At 40.9% G+C, this 19527-nt stretch overlaps 1 protein-coding gene across 6 annotated transcripts in view; it reads left to right on the top strand.

The window, feature by feature from the left end:
- LOC134533879 (protein roadkill) overlaps window positions 1–19527 on the top strand; it is a 283593-nt gene that overhangs the window by 193831 nt on the left and 70235 nt on the right. Inside the window, exon 1 of one of the 6 annotated variants that reach the window (XM_063371615.1) lies at window positions 1778–1980. The exons of 4 other annotated variants lie outside the window; for them this stretch is intronic. In XM_063371615.1, the coding sequence (XP_063227685.1) occupies window positions 1967–1980 (14 nt within the window). In that variant the 5' untranslated portion in view covers window positions 1778–1966. Of the gene's footprint in view, window positions 1–1777; window positions 2089–19527 lie in introns of those variants that run through there. One more of the 6 variants, XM_063371610.1, reaches the window with a different exon arrangement.

Genomic DNA, 19527 nt, shown 5'->3' with positions numbered 1-19527 from the left:
CGTAAAGTGCGAGCTAGGCTGCGCAGTACAGAATTTTTCGTGGTCAGCATCTATACTGGTCCTTCAAACATGTGACACGTTCTCTTGGACCTACTAGCATCAAGATGATGTGCCGAAACGGTGGGAAACGGACTTTTTTTGTAGGTAGATTTCTATGAAAGAATAATTCCTTCCATGGAATTCTCTGTGCTGTTTACGCATTTGACTCTTGACCTCGGCTGATTTTTTTGGCTAGTTTTCTGTGTATTAGATTATCTCTTTGCCCGTTAGTGAGGTTTCTTTATGACATACAGTGTAAACCAGCAATGGCGTATGTCCAAAAAAAAAGTTTTAAATCAATCTTCCTCATTGCAAGAACTATGCAAAGAGCATATTATTTTTTTCTAACGTATCTAAAACGGAATGAAACCTTGTTCGTGCACGTTCCAGAAAGTCTTTGGAAGCCGGCTGGCCCGAAAGTGTGCGAGAGAGCGCATTTCCCATTGTCTTCCCCTCGACGGACTGGGAAACGCTCGCTGGCTGTTTGTTCAGAAGTGGAGCTCCATGGAAAGTGTGACCCCGATGTTGTCGCACCATTATCTCTAATAGCCGCCGTCTGTCTTGTTTGTTCCTCGAGTACACATATTTACAGGGTCGCGCAGCGCCCCCGGGATAGCGACCGAGCGAGCCCTGGATAAGCGGAGATACCTAGGTTCAATTCCGCCTCATGCCTCGGAATCACCCTTATATAGTGTAAAACCGGTTTCGCCTATCGCGACAACCATGTCACTGGAAATGATACAAGCCATGAATTTAATCGGAAAATTAAGGATAACTGGAATAAAAATGGCTGGGTCGGGACTCGGACCCGGGTGTCGAAGATGCGAGTCCAGCACGGCTTAAAATTTTCTGTTGTGAAACGTTTCTTGTATATGTCGAGGCAGCTTGTTGTACAGCTTGCCGGCTTAGTGAGTCGTCCTTTGTGTTGCATAGCGAAGTGTTGCAAACGGCATATTTATTGTATTGCGTTGTTAAGGAGATTAATTAAATTTTTATTAAAATTTTTTTAAATGAAAAAGAAAGTAATGAATTCATATATTCATATGCTAGTATTTATATTTAGGAACTTAAAAAAAAAGGAGTCTGCAAGATTCAAAAGCTTTTTTGTCAATATTATTCTAGCAATTGTTTTTCATACGAAACACATGGTTGTCATGTGTTTTTAGTAGCTTTGCTTATTTAAATTGCTGTGGAAAACCGACGACCGTTATTGTATATAAATATATATTTTTTTCTTCTTACATAAATGTGAACAGTTTTGCTTAATAATTTTGGAAAAGTTGGTACTTACACAAGACACAACCGAAAAACAAGACACACATAAAATTTTAATTTGTCAGTTATAAAAGCGCAGTGGATTTCTTTCGGACCAAATTTCACGTCAAGTTGATCATCACCGATGTTTATCAAAGAACTGGCAACAATGCCAGGAAGGCTTGAAGGTGTTTCCGCAGTCGCGGCTCGTGTTTTCCGCCTGGCCTAGGGCAAAGACCCTGCGCATACCGTTTCCTTCACTCCGCGGTATCGTCACGACCGTCCTCGTTTCGAGGCGAGGTCCATTTCTCGTTTCCGTCCTCGCCGGGAAGGGCGCGCAGGGCGGGTTGGCAGTGCGCCTGCGCAAGGTTGCCGACCTGGCGCGGCGGATGGCCCTGGATCCCCTCGCGCCGCGCGGCGCCCGGCGAGTCAAGGATCTAGGAGGAGAGGGGGGCGGGCTAGTTCGTGGCCTCGGCGCCAGGGCGCAGTCCGCTCGGAGCGCCGGAGCGAGTCGGGAACGGGCGGTCGTGCCCTGCCGATCCAGTCCTGTCCTCGTTGCTGGGCAGTGCAGTCGTGTCCGGTGGAGCGGAGTTACTACTGTGAATGTGTTGTGTGTTGTGCCGCTTGTGAGTGAGATAAAAAAAAGATCTGTTCTTTATTGTCCATGTGAGGAATGGCGCTCGCCAGGTTAGTGCTGTAGTATTGTTGGAACGTTTGTGTTAAGAAAGTTATGGCATTGGACTGTGGACTGTGTCCTGTATTGAACCGATCCGTGCTGTTCTACAAGAGGCGGAGGTAAATAATACATTGGTGTGGCCAAGGCGTGCCAAGGAAGAGGACTGCTGTGGCAGGATCGAATGGAGCGTCCAGGGACAAAGGACCTGCCTCCCAGCCGCACTCCTCCTAGACACGCCATTGAGCAGACAAAGGACACGGTTGTTAGCTGCTGCACACGTGTGGCTAGGACGTCTATGCCGCTGGCTATCTTAGCACGTGTGTCTCTTTAGTGCGGTCGTCTAAGCCTGTGTGCAGTACGTTATAAATACGAAGGCATTCCCGCAACTGGCTTTATCTATTGAAAATATACGTTTTAGTTAGCACACCAGAGTTTACAATGCATGCGGTGAGCTGGTTAGTGACGTGCTATAGGTTAGGTACGTCGGAAATTGTCAAGATCTAACATTACTTGTCGTTTTTGGCCTGGATAGTCTCGACGAACTGTAGTTTGTCTATTCATAATGACGAACTTACTTGCTGCCCTTTAAATTGTACCGTTTTCAACATATATTAATATTCAATATATTGTTTACTTTTACATGCCAACAGCCGTGATAGATGGTAGGATGTTTATTAATAATCATGTTTGTTAAGCGAAAACGTGGATTAATCTATTTTACCTTAAACTACAAGTTGAAAAGTAATAGCGATCAATAACATACCTATTTGCAATGTAAACTTTTTAAATTGGGTTTCATAACGTAGCTTTCGGCAAAACCCTTAGGACTTGAGCATATTTGTAAGGTGTAGTTTTATTTTATTCGGACTTGGCATTGATAAGGTTCGTGCTGTTTTGTAATTCCTGCGCTTTTGGAACGATGCATCCATGCTAACTAACTGCACTGTTAAAATACCACGCGTTCAGTTAAAGAACGGGCAACCGGTCTTTCCGTCCGCGCATGCGCAGAGGTAGAAATTGTTGACCCATACACGATCTCAGTGTGAAGAAACTTTGGTAGTAAGTTTTAATTTATTTTTTATTTTAGAATTCACCATTTACGACAGTAAGTCGGATCACGTGGCCAAGTTTGGGCCCTAAATATTTACAGGTTAAGGGTCTTAATTTAAATAGCTGGCAGAACACAAAAAAAAAAAAGCCCATCAAATCTTGTATTCTTTTAACTAGTGTTTCTAATTGAACTGCCCATAAAAATTTTAAAGAACATTTTTTTATGTTATTACGTTTGTGAGTGCCTGTAAAAATTACCTTAAATGTTAAAATTTATGTATTTAAGTCGCGCATAGATAATACAGCATCGGCATAGGCTTACAGCCCCCATCTTCATCGTAAGTAAAGTGGTACGTGATGCCATGAATTAAGCATACTGTAAATCCCAAACTTGGCTAATTATAACACTGCTGAAGCAATTATTTTTAAAATAAAAAATTTGGATTGGCCTTTTTTATATTAAAGATGCACCTATATACAGGGTTAGGCGTTAAGTATGCTTACGGTTTTTGTCTTTATTTGTAATCACTTTGTCGAAAAACGCGTTCACTTTTCCTGTAACACATAGACATTTAAAATTCAAGCCAGTGTATCTGGATGGACAGAATTCGGTTTTATTCCACAGTGGTTGTTTTTTAGATCATACTTATTGACCATTAACGTGATGCTAATCGGAATGCAATTTATTCTTTAATAAAGGTGTGATAAATGCACGTTTGTCGCGCGTTAATTGCCTGCATGGATTGGCCTACATATTAAATCGCTTTGCAGCAACTAGTGCGGCCTCTTGTAGGTTGCGTGGCTCACGCCGGTGGACGCCCGGTCTACAAGAGCGAACGAGCCGAGGGGCGGGATCGTGTGCGCCGGGCCTCGCGAACCAGAAGGGGGCAGCTGGGCTGGGTTGACGGCCACTGAGACTGGTTAGCGACCTTGGGACGTCTGGCGGTCCCCTCTGCCTTTGTCCGCGAGGCTCTTCCCCTCGCGGGGCGGGGGTCGTGTGTTCTCGTCCCTCTCCCTCCGCTCTTTCTTCACCCCCGATACCTCCGGGCCGAGGTCCTTTGTTCGGCCTGCCCATTGCCCGAACCCTCACCACTTTCTCCCGTGCAGTAGCTCACCATGGGCCCTCCCGCCCCTCCCTTCATCTTCATTTCTCTCTCCTTTGCGTAGGTTAGCTGCTAGCCTTTTGCAATCTTCATTTGCCCTGCGGGGAAAAAAGTTATTAAATTGTGATACAACATGGTTGCATTATTACAACACGTTTTTCTTCTTGACGCCTATGATTCGGATATTCGCTTGATATATTTTATTAGCAGTAGTGATACGTTCTTGACAAATGAAGTGAATGTGTCTTGTTGCCGATGAGAATTTTCTGCTATGCAATGGCTTGCAGCGGCGACAAGATACATCATGCTCTGTAGTTCCTTGTACCCGCACACCTTAGAATGACATTTTAAACAGAATTTGAACAGTGGTAGTACCCTAAAAGCTATAGGGATGTTGTTTCATCTTAACAGCTGCCATTTTTTTCATGAACGTTTTAAAGGGCTGTAATTATAAATACAGTGAGAAATTCAAGCTTATATTTTAATGCTTTATAGTTTTTCTATAGAACGTGCCACTGTTTTTTCTTCTTCTAATGAATCGAGAAACGTTTTGGAAAGAAGTTTGTGCGACTGTTCAAAATAGTGTGTTTTTGGTGTGGCCCAATGGTAATTGAAACCATAGTAGCTTGCCTACAAGGTTTGCTCCGTAGCTGCAGTCTATTCGTATTCAAGCTTATTAAAACCAGGGCCTTATGCAGAATTTCATTTCGTGTGGGGTCGAGAAAAAAAAGGGAGAGGGATATAACCAGTTTTCCGCGGTTTGTTGCTTTCAAATTATTTAAATTTGTTGGTGGAAATGAAACGCACATTTATAAGGATTTTGGTCCTGATTCAAACTGACAATTGAAATAAAAACACGGCTCGCCTAGCCAAAAAATGTAATGTTACTGCTACTGACACATGCTATTAGAAAGTCTTGGTTTTTTTAGAATTATAATTTTGTTTTAGTCCGTTTAGTAACATATCCATATTAGAACTACTGTCTTAAATTTTATTAGTTTTTAACGAAATTTTGACTAATTTGCATTTTCTTCAAATTTATTAACTGAATAAAATATGTTAGTAGCAGGCTCTGGAATAAATTAGACCAAGCGACAAGGCAAACAAAAAATCTAGCATCCTTTAAGTACAGGCTGAAAAAACATCTTTGTAACAACTGCTTACCATGACCACTTCGCTGCTACCCTACTGCTTGATTCTGTGTGTGGATGAGCGAGTGACTGGTTTTAATGTAGTAGCACCTAATGTTTTTTTTCTCTCGGTTTTGATACTATTTGCTGTATGTTTAATTACTTTCCTTTTTATTTTTAATTACTTTATAATTAGTTATGGTTAAATCTTTTGTAATAGTTAATATTTGAACATTAAGTTAAAATTTTAATTTGTTCTCTTAATATTTAGTCTATATCATGCTTAGTTTTTAATATTCAAATCTTTGATGTAATTGCAGAAAAGTGGTTAAGTGTAAGAGAAGGCGTACCGCCTTAACTTCGCCACCAATAAAGACAATAAATAAATAAATAAATAATAAATAAAATGTTAGGAACGGTGATGATTTTTTTTTTCATTCGTCTCGTTAGGTGTGGTATCTGCAGATTTGTAGCGATGCCGCAGCTTTGATTTTTTTTCGAATGATAGACACCGTAGAAATTAATGTTCGCATATTTATTCAGAAGTGATACTCGTAACGGGTTGTCCCATCACGTTTAGGCCGCACTGTGCGGACATTCCCTCCTCCTAGCCCCTTGCTTCCACGTGACGTCACCACGTCACCGGGAGGCCACGTGCCGGTGGAAGGGGCAAGGATGCACGCGTCCACTTTGCCTCTTGCCAGTCGTTCATTTACTAACACGTCACGGCCGACGTATTACCACAGGTGGCATTGGTAACGCCATGGTGCTTCTGCAACCTTGATTCAACACTGACCGATTTCTTCTGACCTTCTGCCTAAATATCATACCACTGTTTTTTTTTCTCTCTCTAAGCGGTTGCTTGCAGAAACCGGATATTTCTTACACGAAGCGACTTAGATAAGGCACTATTGTCGGTTGTTTTCTCCATTAAAATACTGTGTGACTTAATTTTCTTTCTGGCATTTCTTATCCTGATACCGTAGCCTTCTTGTCGGAGAGTTGATATTTACATTTTATGGCATTACTTTGCTCTGAGGAGCATTTCTGTATATTTAATTTTGTTCTATCGCCAATATTTTCATCAGACATTCAATACGTTTAATATAATGTGTGTGAAAATCACGAAAACTTGCGTGATTCACTTGCTTGACTTTTTACATCTATTAATTTTTAATTTCTGGAGAAAATATTTGTAGCAGAACAACAAATGCAAGAGTTAAAAGGTTAAATTTACGGGAAAATCCCTCGAATAGTTGTAGTAATATTTACAGATTGGAATATTTAGAAATTTATGGTCTCATATACTGAACTTTTAATAGTTTCATACAACGTTTGAGAAAAATTAAAAGTTTTAACACTTTAATTTTCAGTTAACATACACACACTACGTGTCCGAACGGAAGGGCTATCCCCCCCCTCCCCACTGGACCACGGCTTGGGACTGAGCTTATCAAGTACGACATCGCGTGGCTGCTGTTATTCTCGGACTTGGTTATCCCGCGTCCTCCCCCCCCCCCCCCCCCTGTTCGCGACGACGAGAAGCCGCGACGCAGCGGAGTAGTTGGAAATAGGGGGTTCAAGAACAGGCGGAGGATCGAGGATCCGGCGGCCATCTTGGATGACGTCATCTAATCCGTATGCTAATCCATGCTAATCCGTATGCTAATCTATGCTAATCTATGCTAATCCATGCCAATCTATGCCAATCTATGCCAATCAGTTTGCCAATCTATGCCAATTCGTATGCCAATCTATGCCAATTCGTATGCCAATCTATGCCAATTCGTATGCCAATCTATGCTAATCCATATGTTAATCCATGCTAATCCATATGTTAATCCATGCTAATCCATATGTTAATCCATGCTAATCCATGCTAATCCATCCGCCATTTTATATTTCTAGAAATTTCCACCAACTTCGAATCGTGACGTCACCGTTGCACTTTTCGTCACGGCCGCCATCTTGGATTAGAATTTTTTTTTCGAACTTTTGAAATTCGATGTAATCATCAACCGCCATCTTGTTTTCGTCTGCTGGTGGCCGCCATCTTGTTTTCGTCTGCTGGTGGCCGCCATCTTGTTTTCGTCTGCTGGTGGCCGCCATCTTGTTTTCGTCTGCTGGAGGCAGCCATCTTGTGACGTCATATAGTTCTGTTGGTCGCCACCAGATAGCAGCAGGGATTATTTTATTTTAACTAAAATAATTTCAGTGCCGAGGCTGGGATTCGATCCATGGGACGTGAAAACGTCCAGGATGTCGTGGTTACGAGGCGGACACCTTGACCACTAGACCACGAGACCAATTGGGATATGGTGGAATAAATAATCTATATATGCCACGTACTGACGTCAAGTTTTATGATAAATGGGGGAGGAGGGTGTTTTTGCCTTCCTTAATGCATACCTAAGGCCCCACATTTTAAATTAAAATTATTATACAGCCGCCATCTTTAATTCCAGCACAGACTACCAGATGGCGCTAAATTCAAAAATTAGTTACCAGAGGCGCCGCCATCTTGGTTCTCAAGTTGGCTGGTAGATGTCGCTAGTATCGCGCGCCAAATACAAAAATTAGTTACCATAGGCGCCGCCATCTTGGTTCTCAAGTTGGCTGGTAGATGTCGCTAGTATCGCGCGCCAAATTCAAAAATTAGTTGCCAGAGACGCCGCCATCTTGGTTCTCAAGTTGGCTGGTAGATGTCGCTAGTATCGCGCGCCAAATTCAAAAATTAGTTACCAGAGGCGCCGCCATCTTGGTTCTCAAGTTGGCTGGTAGATGGCGCCACCGTCGCCATATTTTAGTTCATACAATCGATACCAGATGACGCCACCATCGCCATCTTTAGTTCCTAGTGTTGCTACCAGAGTGTGCCACCGTCGCCATCGTGTGCCACCGTCGCCATCTTTAATTCTTAAAGTTACCGCCGGAGCGCGCCACCATCGCCATCTTTAATTCTTAAAGTTACCGCCGGAGCGCGCCACCGTCGCCATCTTTAATTCTTAAATTTACTGCCGGATGGCGCCAAGTGTTATGCAATGTGTAACCAGTCGAGATAAGTTTGGAACCTGTAGCCATATTATTATTATTATTTATTAATGTATGTTTATTAAATATGATAGAGTATTTATAAAATATTGGTGTTGTGTAGAGTCTCTCTCTCTTCTTCTCGTAGTGGCGGAAGACATCTCGAAGGTAGTGTTAGAATTTATGTATTAAAGCAATCACTCTAGCTGAGGAGACTAATAACTTATAGTTACAATTCAATAATAGCGGCAATTAAATGTTTTGAAATTAAAGCAAACAACGTAAATGTTAAACACATATTTATTTAAATCTTATTACAAACAGCAAGGGGTAAGAACAATCGATGATTTAAAAGAAGTAAATAACGAGTAATAAAATCACATAATATTCACACACTACACATCATAGTGACAAAGGCAACATTAACTCGAGACCCAATTATACATAGTAGTATGGGTGGTCGAATAGCCAGAATTTAAGTAGCTGAACATTACAATGGGCGCAATGGAATTTGCCATACAGTTTTATACATTTATCCAGGCGGTTTCCATAAGTCTTTAAAAGTTTGTTGAAGCTAGGACAGTTTCTTTCATTATGTAAATCAACAATGTTGGCACTGCACAGTTCACTAAAGATACTTTTCTGTTTGTCTCCTAGGACGTATACTACATCTCCTTCTTCAGGGTTGACGATGTCACATAACACTGATGAGATTTGGTCAAAGCTCACTTCACCTTCGTTCCACGAGAGTCCATGCACTTCATAAGTCAGTTTACGATTCTCGCTTTGCGACAGCCTGTCTAGTTCGGACCAGTCACATGGTGGTTTGAATATGTATTCATAGGTCCTCAATACATCACCGTCCTCGATGAACATTGCTGCAAGTTGCTTAACCACATACCCCTTTTGTGATGTGAGGCACTGAATGTTGCAGAGAAATAATGACATTTTTTTTGCCAGTACTCACGATAACTGATGTGTGAAGCTGTGCTAGCTCTGCAAGGCTGATGCTAGTTCTACAGGTATGACTGCAAGGCTGCAGTGCTGATGTTGTCTCTAGGATGCTGAATGTCAGACTGGTTGTAACAACCTTTGGTGTCGTAGTACACACAAATTTACAATTCGTCTTCATCACTATCCCCCAAGCCACTATCCGTTCCTTCATCCACATCTTCGTTCACCTCTTGCGCTTCCTTTGCGGCCTCGATGCAGGTCATAACAGCATGATATAAATAGGTAATAAATACCTCTTCTTCAGGGAACTCAGTGAGAATGTTGAGGGTGGAGGATGTAAGGTGGTAATGTATATCATTAAAGTCCATACCTATGTAGCGACGTACTACATCCATTACAAATTCCCGAACATCGTCCATCGTAACACTGTTTAAATTACAATCGCAAACACTCTCCGCGTAAACACTGGTGGAAGCCATGATGATGAGAGCGTGGTTAGAAGCAGACTACCACGTTAGCGGAGCGATGCTGTGAGGCCCCAGAACTCGCTCGAAATATCCTGCACAACACATTCCAAAAACATGACGTAGCCTATGGTTGACGGCACAAACACCCTGAGTGGCTCTGTGTGTTTCCTCCTGCCCGAACACGCGCTGCTGTGAAAGCCTCTTCCCAAGCACAGACGTCACTCCCGCAGCAGACAAAACAGGCGTATGCTACAGGAGCTAGAACAATTGAATAACCAAATATATTTAGACTACCCAACTACATAAATGACATGAGATAATTCCTGTGCGATAATCATACTTTAAATGTTGTAATGTATGTATAAACAATAATCATGACTAAGTACTTGAAAAAAAAATGTAAGTGAGGTGTTATTCACCTTTAGCGCTTCTCGATTTCTGTATCTGCTACCCACGAATTAAATTGAGACGGGAAACCCCACCATTTCACAAAAGACCGACCATTTCTTCGTTTGAGAACTTTCTCCACCAAATATGTGTCCGGATACATCGTAGACTGGATCTCTTCAGCATAGAAGCCACCACGAATAGGCTTGTGGTCCAAGTCTTCGAGGTAGTAGGTCCTGGGTTCCGATTCACGAACGTGTGTCACACGGAAAAGTTCAGAACTCCAATTCGCCGTGAAACCTTTCTCAAAGACACCTTTCTGCTTGGAGATTCTCACAATGTCACCAACATTAGCTTTATGCTTGCGTGTATCTTTCTTCTTCGTGTTGGTGAATACAGCCCCAAGTAGACGATCATCCTTTACATCTTTAGGCTTCATTTTCGTGGTAGAATGCACTGTGGAATTATATTCACTTATAAGTTTCGACAAAAGATCCAACCAAAAACAACTCAAAGTCTTTTACAAACATAATATTTATTACTCAATTTCTATCCTACTACAGAATCACTTGCGAAAGCCAGCAATCTTATAAACATTTAGCCCTGCATAGACGTGCAACAACTACTTCTTAGCTCCAAATGGCTCCAAATGCTCCAAACGGCCTTCAAATGCTCCAACAGCTCCAAAAAAAGGCTCCAAATGCTTGACAGCTCCAAATGGCTCCAAATGCTCCAAACGGCTCCAAATGCTCCAAATGCCTCCAAATGGCTCCAAATGCTCCAAATGCTTCAAAAGACTCCAAATGCTCCAACAGCTCCAAAAAAAGACTCCAAATGCTTAACACAGCTCCAAATGGCTCCAACAGCTCCAAAAGGCTCCAAATGCTTGACAGCTCCAAATGCTCCAAATGGCTCCAACAGCTCCAAAAGGCTCCAAATGCTTCAAAAGGCTCCAATTGTTCCAAGAGCTCTATCTTCAATTGGTTCCAACTGATTCCAATTACTTTTCTTATCGAACTTGGCATGATTACTAACATGTCTTTATTAGTATACATTTTGACTGGCAGTGGTAACGTATTTTGCACCTTTAAGTTATAAGTTTTATTTAGAAATCAGATTTCGATAAATGGTAGATACCATTTGGAAAGAAAATATATTAATTTATCTTCAAGTTTATACACATACATTTAATTTAAGCCATTATTGTATGTAGCCAGCTTCCCTCAGTTCTTTGAGTATGAAGGATATTTCTTTAATGTTCGAATAGTTTCCTGCACAAAGCGATCCATGTAGTAGTCGTAGCCTGTCAACCAATATGTTAGGATCTCCCAATGAGGTATAATCAAACTCTTCTGCTGCGTTCATCATCCTTGCATGTTTATAATAAATATTATCTCTGGTGTCTATCGTTTTAACACCAACCTCAAGGTCACTTTCATCATCGTGCCAGAGATTATCACAAGCTTGATCAGGATAATTTATTTTATTACGACGTTTCCATCGTTTTGGTCTCAAACCACCATCACAGTCTTCACTCTTGCATGCTTTTGGTGCTTCAGCACAATACTCAATCATGTCAGCCTTAGATGTGTCAGCACAGTCTTCGTTCACGCCAGCTTCTGATGTGTCACCACAGTCTTCAATCATGTCAGCACCACAAACTTGATCAGGATAATTTATTTTATTACGTCGTTTCCATCGTTTTGGTCTCAGACCGCCATCACAGTTTTCGATCTTACCTGCTTTAGGTTCTTCAGTACAGTACTCAATCATGTCAGCCTCAGATGTGTCACCACATTCTTCAATCATGCACGCTTCAGATGATTCATCAAAGTCTTCGACCTTGTAAGCTTCAGATGGTTCTCCATCTTTCTCATTTTCATGGAGACGACTAGATATTGGAGTAAATATATTTTCATTTCTAATGTGGTTACAACTACCTTCGTTTGTTTTAAATTTTAAATTATTATCTTCATCTAGATCAGTAATTTTAGCATTAGCTTTTTCGCCTTCGTTCCTCTTCCGCGATGTTGTAGCCCAGTCTTCGTTATCTTTATTCATCTTAATTGTACAGGTCTTGTAATGTCTATCCAAGTAATATCTTCTACCAAAGGATTTCTGACACTGACTGCAATGAAACGGTTTTTGACAAGGACCCAAATTACACTCGCTTCTCTCATGTCGTTTAGCATTCTTTCTCAAGGTAAACACCTTGCTACAGTATCTACAGTGATGACGTTTCGATACAGCGTCAGATCCTAAATCGGAATTCATATTAGTTACCGAGACTAATGCCAGATGCAAACTAAGAGTTTTAAATTAGATATATTACTTAAATAGAATTTTTTTAATTATTTCATCAGCGAGAATTAATTTATCTCATTCAAAGGTACTTGTTGCAAGTAGTTCTGCTTTTCAACAACAGATGTCGACACGTATTGCTTGCAGGTAAATATTATTTCTTTCTTTCATGCGGGATGCAGGATTCTCACTAACGATCGCAATAGAGGGATGGCATCGCTATACTCCAAGGAGAAGGTAGTTTGTTCTTCCAGTTAGTGTTTCTCAGGGTATATATTATTATTTGACTGAATAATGATTTTTTTTTAAATTCCACCTAATAAAAATAAAATAGAAGCACTCAGAGAAAACCATCAGGGATGATGTCGTTTATAAACATCATAAATTACCAATTTTTTTTAAAAAAAAGTCCAAATTTAATCCTACTTAAGCAAAGAGTTCACAAGCCCGCTTGTGCTAGAACTCTCGTGTTGCTTAAGCAAAGAGTTCACAAGCCCGCATGTGCTAGAACTCTCGTGTTGCTTAAGCAAAGAGTTCACAAGCCCGCTTGTGCTAGAACTCTCATGTTGCTTAAGCAAAGAGTTCACAAGCCCGCTTGTGCTAGAACTCTCGTGTTGCTTAAGCAAAGAGTTCACAAGCCCGCTTGTGCTAGAACTCTCATGTTGCTTAAGTAGGATTAAATTTGGACTTTTTTTAAAAAAAATTGGTAATTTATGATGTTTATAAACGACATCATCCCTGATGGTTTTCTCTGAGTGCTTCTATTTTATTTTTATTAGGTGGAATTTAAAAAAAAATCATTATTCAGTCAAATAATAATATATACCCTGAGAAACACTAACTGGAAGAACAAACTACCTTCTCCTTGGAGTATAGCGATGCCATCCCTCTATTGCGATCGTTAGTGAGAATCCTGCATCCCGCATGAAAGAAAGAAATAATATTTACCTGCAAGCAATACGTGTCGACATCTGTTGTTGAAAAGCAGAACTACTTGCAACAAGTACCTTTGAATGAGATAAATTAATTCTCGCTGATGAAATAATTAAAAAAATTCTATTTAAGTAATATATCTAATTTAAAACTCTTAGTTTGCATCTGGCATTAGTCTCGGTAACTAATATGAATTCCGATTTAGGATCTGACGCTGTATCGAAACGTCATCACTGTAGATACTGTAGCAAGGTGTTTACCTTGAGAAAGAATGCTAAACGACATGAGAGAAGCGAGTGTAATTTGGGTCCTTGTCAAAAACCGTTTCATTGCAGTCAGTGTCAGAAATCCTTTGGTAGAAGATATTACTTGGATAGACATTACAAGACCTGTACAATTAAGATGAATAAAGATAACGAAGACTGGGCTACAACATCGCGGAAGAGGAACGAAGGCGAAAAAGCTAATGCTAAAATTACTGATCTAGATGAAGATAATAATTTAAAATTTAAAACAAACGAAGGTAGTTGTAACCACATTAGAAATGAAAATATATTTACTCCAATATCTAGTCGTCTCCATGAAAATGAGAAAGATGGAGAACCATCTGAAGCTTACAAGGTCGAAGACTTTGATGAATCATCTGAAGCGTGCATGATTGAAGAATGTGGTGACACATCTGAGGCTGACATGATTGAGTACTGTACTGAAGAACCTAAAGCAGGTAAGATCGAAAACTGTGATGGCGGTCTGAGACCAAAACGATGGAAACGACGTAATAAAATAAATTATCCTGATCAAGTTTGTGGTGCTGACATGATTGAAGACTGTGGTGACACATCAGAAGCTGGCGTGAACGAAGACTGTGCTGACACATCTAAGGCTGACATGATTGAGTATTGTGCTGAAGCACCAAAAGCATGCAAGAGTGAAGACTGTGATGGTGGTTTGAGACCAAAACGATGGAAACGTCGTAATAAAATAAATTATCCTGATCAAGCTTGTGATAATCTCTGGCACGATGATGAAAGTGACCTTGAGGTTGGTGTTAAAACGATAGACACCAGAGATAATATTTATTATAAACATGCAAGGATGATGAACGCAGCAGAAGAGTTTGATTATACCTCATTGGGAGATCCTAACATATTGGTTGACAGGCTACGACTACTACATGGATCGCTTTGTGCAGGAAACTATTCGAACATTAAAGAAATATCCTTCATACTCAAAGAACTGAGGGAAGCTGGCTACATACAATAATGGCTTAAATTAAATGTATGTGTATAAACTTGAAGATAAATTAATATATTTTCTTTCCAAATGGTATCTACCATTTATCGAAATCTGATTTCTAAATAAAACTTATAACTTAAAGGTGCAAAATACGTTACCACTGCCAGTCAAAATGTATACTAATAAAGACATGTTAGTAATCATGCCAAGTTCGATAAGAAAAGTAATTGGAATCAGTTGGAACCAATTGAAGATAGAGCTCTTGGAACAATTGGAGCCTTTTGAAGCATTTGGAGCCTTTTGGAGCTGTTGGAGCCATTTGGAGCATTTGGAGCTGTCAAGCATTTGGAGCCTTTTGGAGCTGTTGGAGCCATTTGGAGCTGTGTTAAGCATTTGGAGTCTTTTTTTGGAGCTGTTGGAGCATTTGGAGTCTTTTGAAGCATTTGGAGCATTTGGAGCCATTTGGAGGCATTTGGAGCATTTGGAGCCGTTTGGAGCATTTGGAGCCATTTGGAGCTGTCAAGCATTTGGAGCCTTTTTTTGGAGCTGTTGGAGCATTTGAAGGCCGTTTGGAGCATTTGGAGCCATTTGGAGCTAAGAAGTAGTTGTTGCACGTCTATGCAGGGCTAAATGTTTATAAGATTGCTGGCTTTCGCAAGTGATTCTGTAGTAGGATAGAAATTGAGTAATAAATATTATGTTTGTAAAAGACTTTGAGTTGTTTTTGGTTGGATCTTTTGTCGAAACTTATAAGTGAATATAATTCCACAGTGCATTCTACCACGAAAATGAAGCCTAAAGATGTAAAGGATGATCGTCTACTTGGGGCTGTATTCACCAACACGAAGAAGAAAGATACACGCAAGCATAAAGCTAATGTTGGTGACATTGTGAGAATCTCCAAGCAGAAAGGTGTCTTTGAGAAAGGTTTCACGGCGAATTGGAGTTCTGAACTTTTCCGTGTGACACACGTTCGTGAATCGGAACCCAGGACCTACTACCTCGAAGACTTGGACCACAAGCCTATTCGTGGTGGCTTCTATGCTGAAGAGATCCAGTCTACGATGTATCCGGACACATATTTGGTGGAGAAAGTTCTCAAACGAAGAAATGGTCGGTCTTTTGTGAAATGGTGGGGTTTCCCGTCTCAATTTAATTCGTGGGTAGCAGATACAGAAATCGAGAAGCGCTAAAGGTGAATAACACCTCACTTACATTTTTTTTTCAAGTACTTAGTCATGATTATTGTTTATACATACATTACAACATTTAAAGTATGATTATCGCACAGGAATTATCTCATGTCATTTATGTAGTTGGGTAGTCTAAATATATTTGGTTATTCAATTGTTCTAGCTCCTGTAGCATACGCCTGTTTTGTCTGCTGCGGGAGTGACGTCTGTGCTTGGGAAGAGGCTTTCACAGCAGCGCGTGTTCGGGCAGGAGGAAACACACAGAGCCACTCAGGGTGTTTGTGCCGTCAACCATAGGCTACGTCATGTTTTTGGAATGTGTTGTGCAGGATATTTCGAGCGAGTTCTGGGGCCTCACAGCATCGCTCCGCTAACGTGGTAGTCTGCTTCTAACCACGCTCTCATCATCATGGCTTCCACCAGTGTTTACGCGGAGAGTGTTTGCGATTGTAATTTAAACAGTGTTACGATGGACGATGTTCGGGAATTTGTAATGGATGTAGTACGTCGCTACATAGGTATGGACTTTAATGATATACATTACCACCTTACATCCTCCACCCTCAACATTCTCACTGAGTTCCCTGAAGAAGAGGTATTTATTACCTATTTATATCATGCTGTTATGACCTGCATCGAGGCCGCAAAGGAAGCGCAAGAGGTGAACGAAGATGTGGATGAAGGAACGGATAGTGGCTTGGGGGATAGTGATGAAGACGAATTGTAAATTTGTGTGTACTACGACACCAAAGGTTGTTACAACCAGTCTGACATTCAGCATCCTAGAGACAACATCAGCACTGCAGCCTTGCAGTCATACCTGTAGAACTAGCATCAGCCTTGCAGAGCTAGCACAGCTTCACACATCAGTTATCGTGAGTACTGGCAAAAAAAATGTCATTATTTCTCTGCAACATTCAGTGCCTCACATCACAAAAGGGGTATGTGGTTAAGCAACTTGCAGCAATGTTCATCGAGGACGGTGATGTATTGAGGACCTATGAATACATATTCAAACCACCATGTGACTGGTCCGAACTAGACAGGCTGTCGCAAAGCGAGAATCGTAAACTGACTTATGAAGTGCATGGACTCTCGTGGAACGAAGGTGAAGTGAGCTTTGACCAAATCTCATCAGTGTTATGTGACATCGTCAACCCTGAAGAAGGAGATGTAGTATACGTCCTAGGAGACAAACAGAAAAGTATCTTTAGTGAACTGTGCAGTGCCAACATGGTTGATTTACATAATGAAAGAAACTGTCCTAGCTTCAACAAACTTTTAAAGACTTATGGAAACCGCCTGGATAAATGTATAAAACTGTATGGCAAATTCCATTGCGCCCATTGTAATGTTCAGCTACTTAAATTCTGGCTATTCGACCACCCATACTACTATGTATAATTGGGTCTCGAGTTAATGTTGCCTTTGTCACTATGATGTGTAGTGTGTGAATATTATGTGATTTTATTACTCGTTATTTACTTCTTTTAAATCATCGATTGTTCTTACCCCTTGCTGTTTGTAATAAGATTTAAATAAATATGTGTTTAACATTTACGTTGTTTGCTTTAATTTCAAAACATTTAATTGCCGCTATTATTGAATTGTAACTATAAGTTATTAGTCTCCTCAGCTAGAGTGATTGCTTTAATACATAAATTCTAACACTACCTTCGAGATGTCTTCCGCCACTACGAGAAGAAGAGAGAGAGACTCTACACAACACCAATATTTTATAAATACTCTATCATATTTAATAAACATACATTAATAAATAATAATAATAATATGGCTACAGGTTCCAAACTTATCTCGACTGGTTACACATTGCATAACAATTGGCACCATCCGGCAGTAAATTTAAGAATTAAAGATGGCGACGGTGGCGCGCTCCGGCGGTAACTTTAAGAATTAAAGATGGCGATGGTGGCGCGCTCCGGCGGTAACTTTAAGAATTAAAGATGGCGACGGTGGCACACGATGGCGACGGTGGCACACTCTGGTAGCAACACTAGGAACTAAAGATGGCGATGGTGGCGTCATCTGGTATCGATTGTATGAACTAAAATATGGCGACGGTGGCGCCATCTACCAGCCAACTTGAGAACCAAGATGGCGGCGCCTCTGGTAACTAATTTTTGAATTTAGCGCCATCTGGTAGTCTGTGCTGGAATTAAAGATGGCGGCTGTATAATAATTTTAATTTAAAATGTGGGGCCTTAGGTATGCATTAAGGAAGGCAAAAACACCCTCCTCCCCCATTTATCATAAAACTTGACGTCAGTACGTGGCATATATAGATTATTTATTCCACCATATCCCAATTGGTCTCGTGGTCTAGTGGTCAAGGTGTCCGCCTCGTAACCACGACATCCTGGACGTTTTCACGTCCCATGGATCGAATCCCAGCCTCGGCACTGAAATTATTTTAGTTAAAATAAAATAATCCCTGCTGCTATCTGGTGGCGACCAACAGAACTATATGACGTCACAAGATGGCTGCCTCCAGCAGACGAAAACAAGATGGCGGCCACCAGCAGACGAAAACAAGATGGCGGCCACCAGCAGACGAAAACAAGATGGCGGTTGATGATTACATCGAATTTCAAAAGTTCGAAAAAAAAATTCTAATCCAAGATGGCGGCCGTGACGAAAAGTGCAACGGTGACGTCACGATTCGAAGTTGGTGGAAATTTCTAGAAATATAAAATGGCGGATGGATTAGCATGGATTAGCATGGATTAACATATGGATTAGCATGGATTAACATATGGATTAGCATGGATTAACATATGGATTAGCATAGATTGGCATACGAATTGGCATAGATTGGCATACGAATTGGCATAGATTGGCATACGAATTGGCATAGATTGGCATACTGATTGGCATAGATTGGCATGGATTAGCATAGATTGGCATGGATTAGCATAGATTAGCATAGATTAGCATACGGATTAGCATGGATTAGCATACGGATTAGATGACGTCATCCAAGATGGCCGCCGGATCCTCGATCCTCCGCCTGTTCTTGAACCCCCTATTTCCAACTACTCAGCGGCGCCCTGGTTCGGCGAGATGAGGCGTGGCGCCCCGTTACCTTCTGGTCGAGGGCCGCTCGTGCCGTGCGAACTCGGCGCCGGATGCGGCACATCCTACTTTCGGCGCATCTCTCACGTGTCCCCGAAGGCCGTCTGCCTCGTGGCGCCGACGGCCGCCGGGCGTATCCCGTTTTATCAAGCGGAAAATTAAAATAAAACAGTCTGTACCTCGGAGGTATAGACACCACGTCACAAATCATAACCTCATTGGAGAGCAACTTTTATTTTTCTTTCAACTTTATTTATTTTTATGTTTCTTCGCTAGTAATAGGCATTGATTTGACACGATTCCGTTAAGATAATAGTTACTTGTTTTCATTTTTATTTTTTGTTAATACTTTTGGACTTTGTATAAAAAAAATTGCAATTTGGACATAATTGCATGAGGGCTGTATAACAATAATTCATATATATTAAAATATGGACATTACGGACATGGTGCTAACTATAATTCATACGTCCGTGGTACAGCTTTATAATCATAAAATTTATGAAAAAATGTTTATTTGGGTGTTGGTAAATAGTGCGTGGAAAATATTACTTCCTGAAAAGAAAAAGCTTACTTGTTGATACAGCAGGTTGTGTTTTAAGATCCTTTGGTCTGAGGCTGCATCGGTAAAATGGCACGCCCTTTGCTGTTCACGCAGAGCGCCGTTTGATGACCGAGTGC

The sequence above is a fragment of the Bacillus rossius genome, chromosome 7 (genome assembly GCF_032445375.1).
Source record: "Bacillus rossius redtenbacheri isolate Brsri chromosome 7, Brsri_v3, whole genome shotgun sequence".
Taxonomy (NCBI): domain Eukaryota; kingdom Metazoa; phylum Arthropoda; class Insecta; order Phasmatodea; family Bacillidae; genus Bacillus; species Bacillus rossius.
The sequence above is the reverse complement of the archived record's forward strand: the minus strand, read 5'-3'. Positions and strand labels throughout refer to the sequence as shown.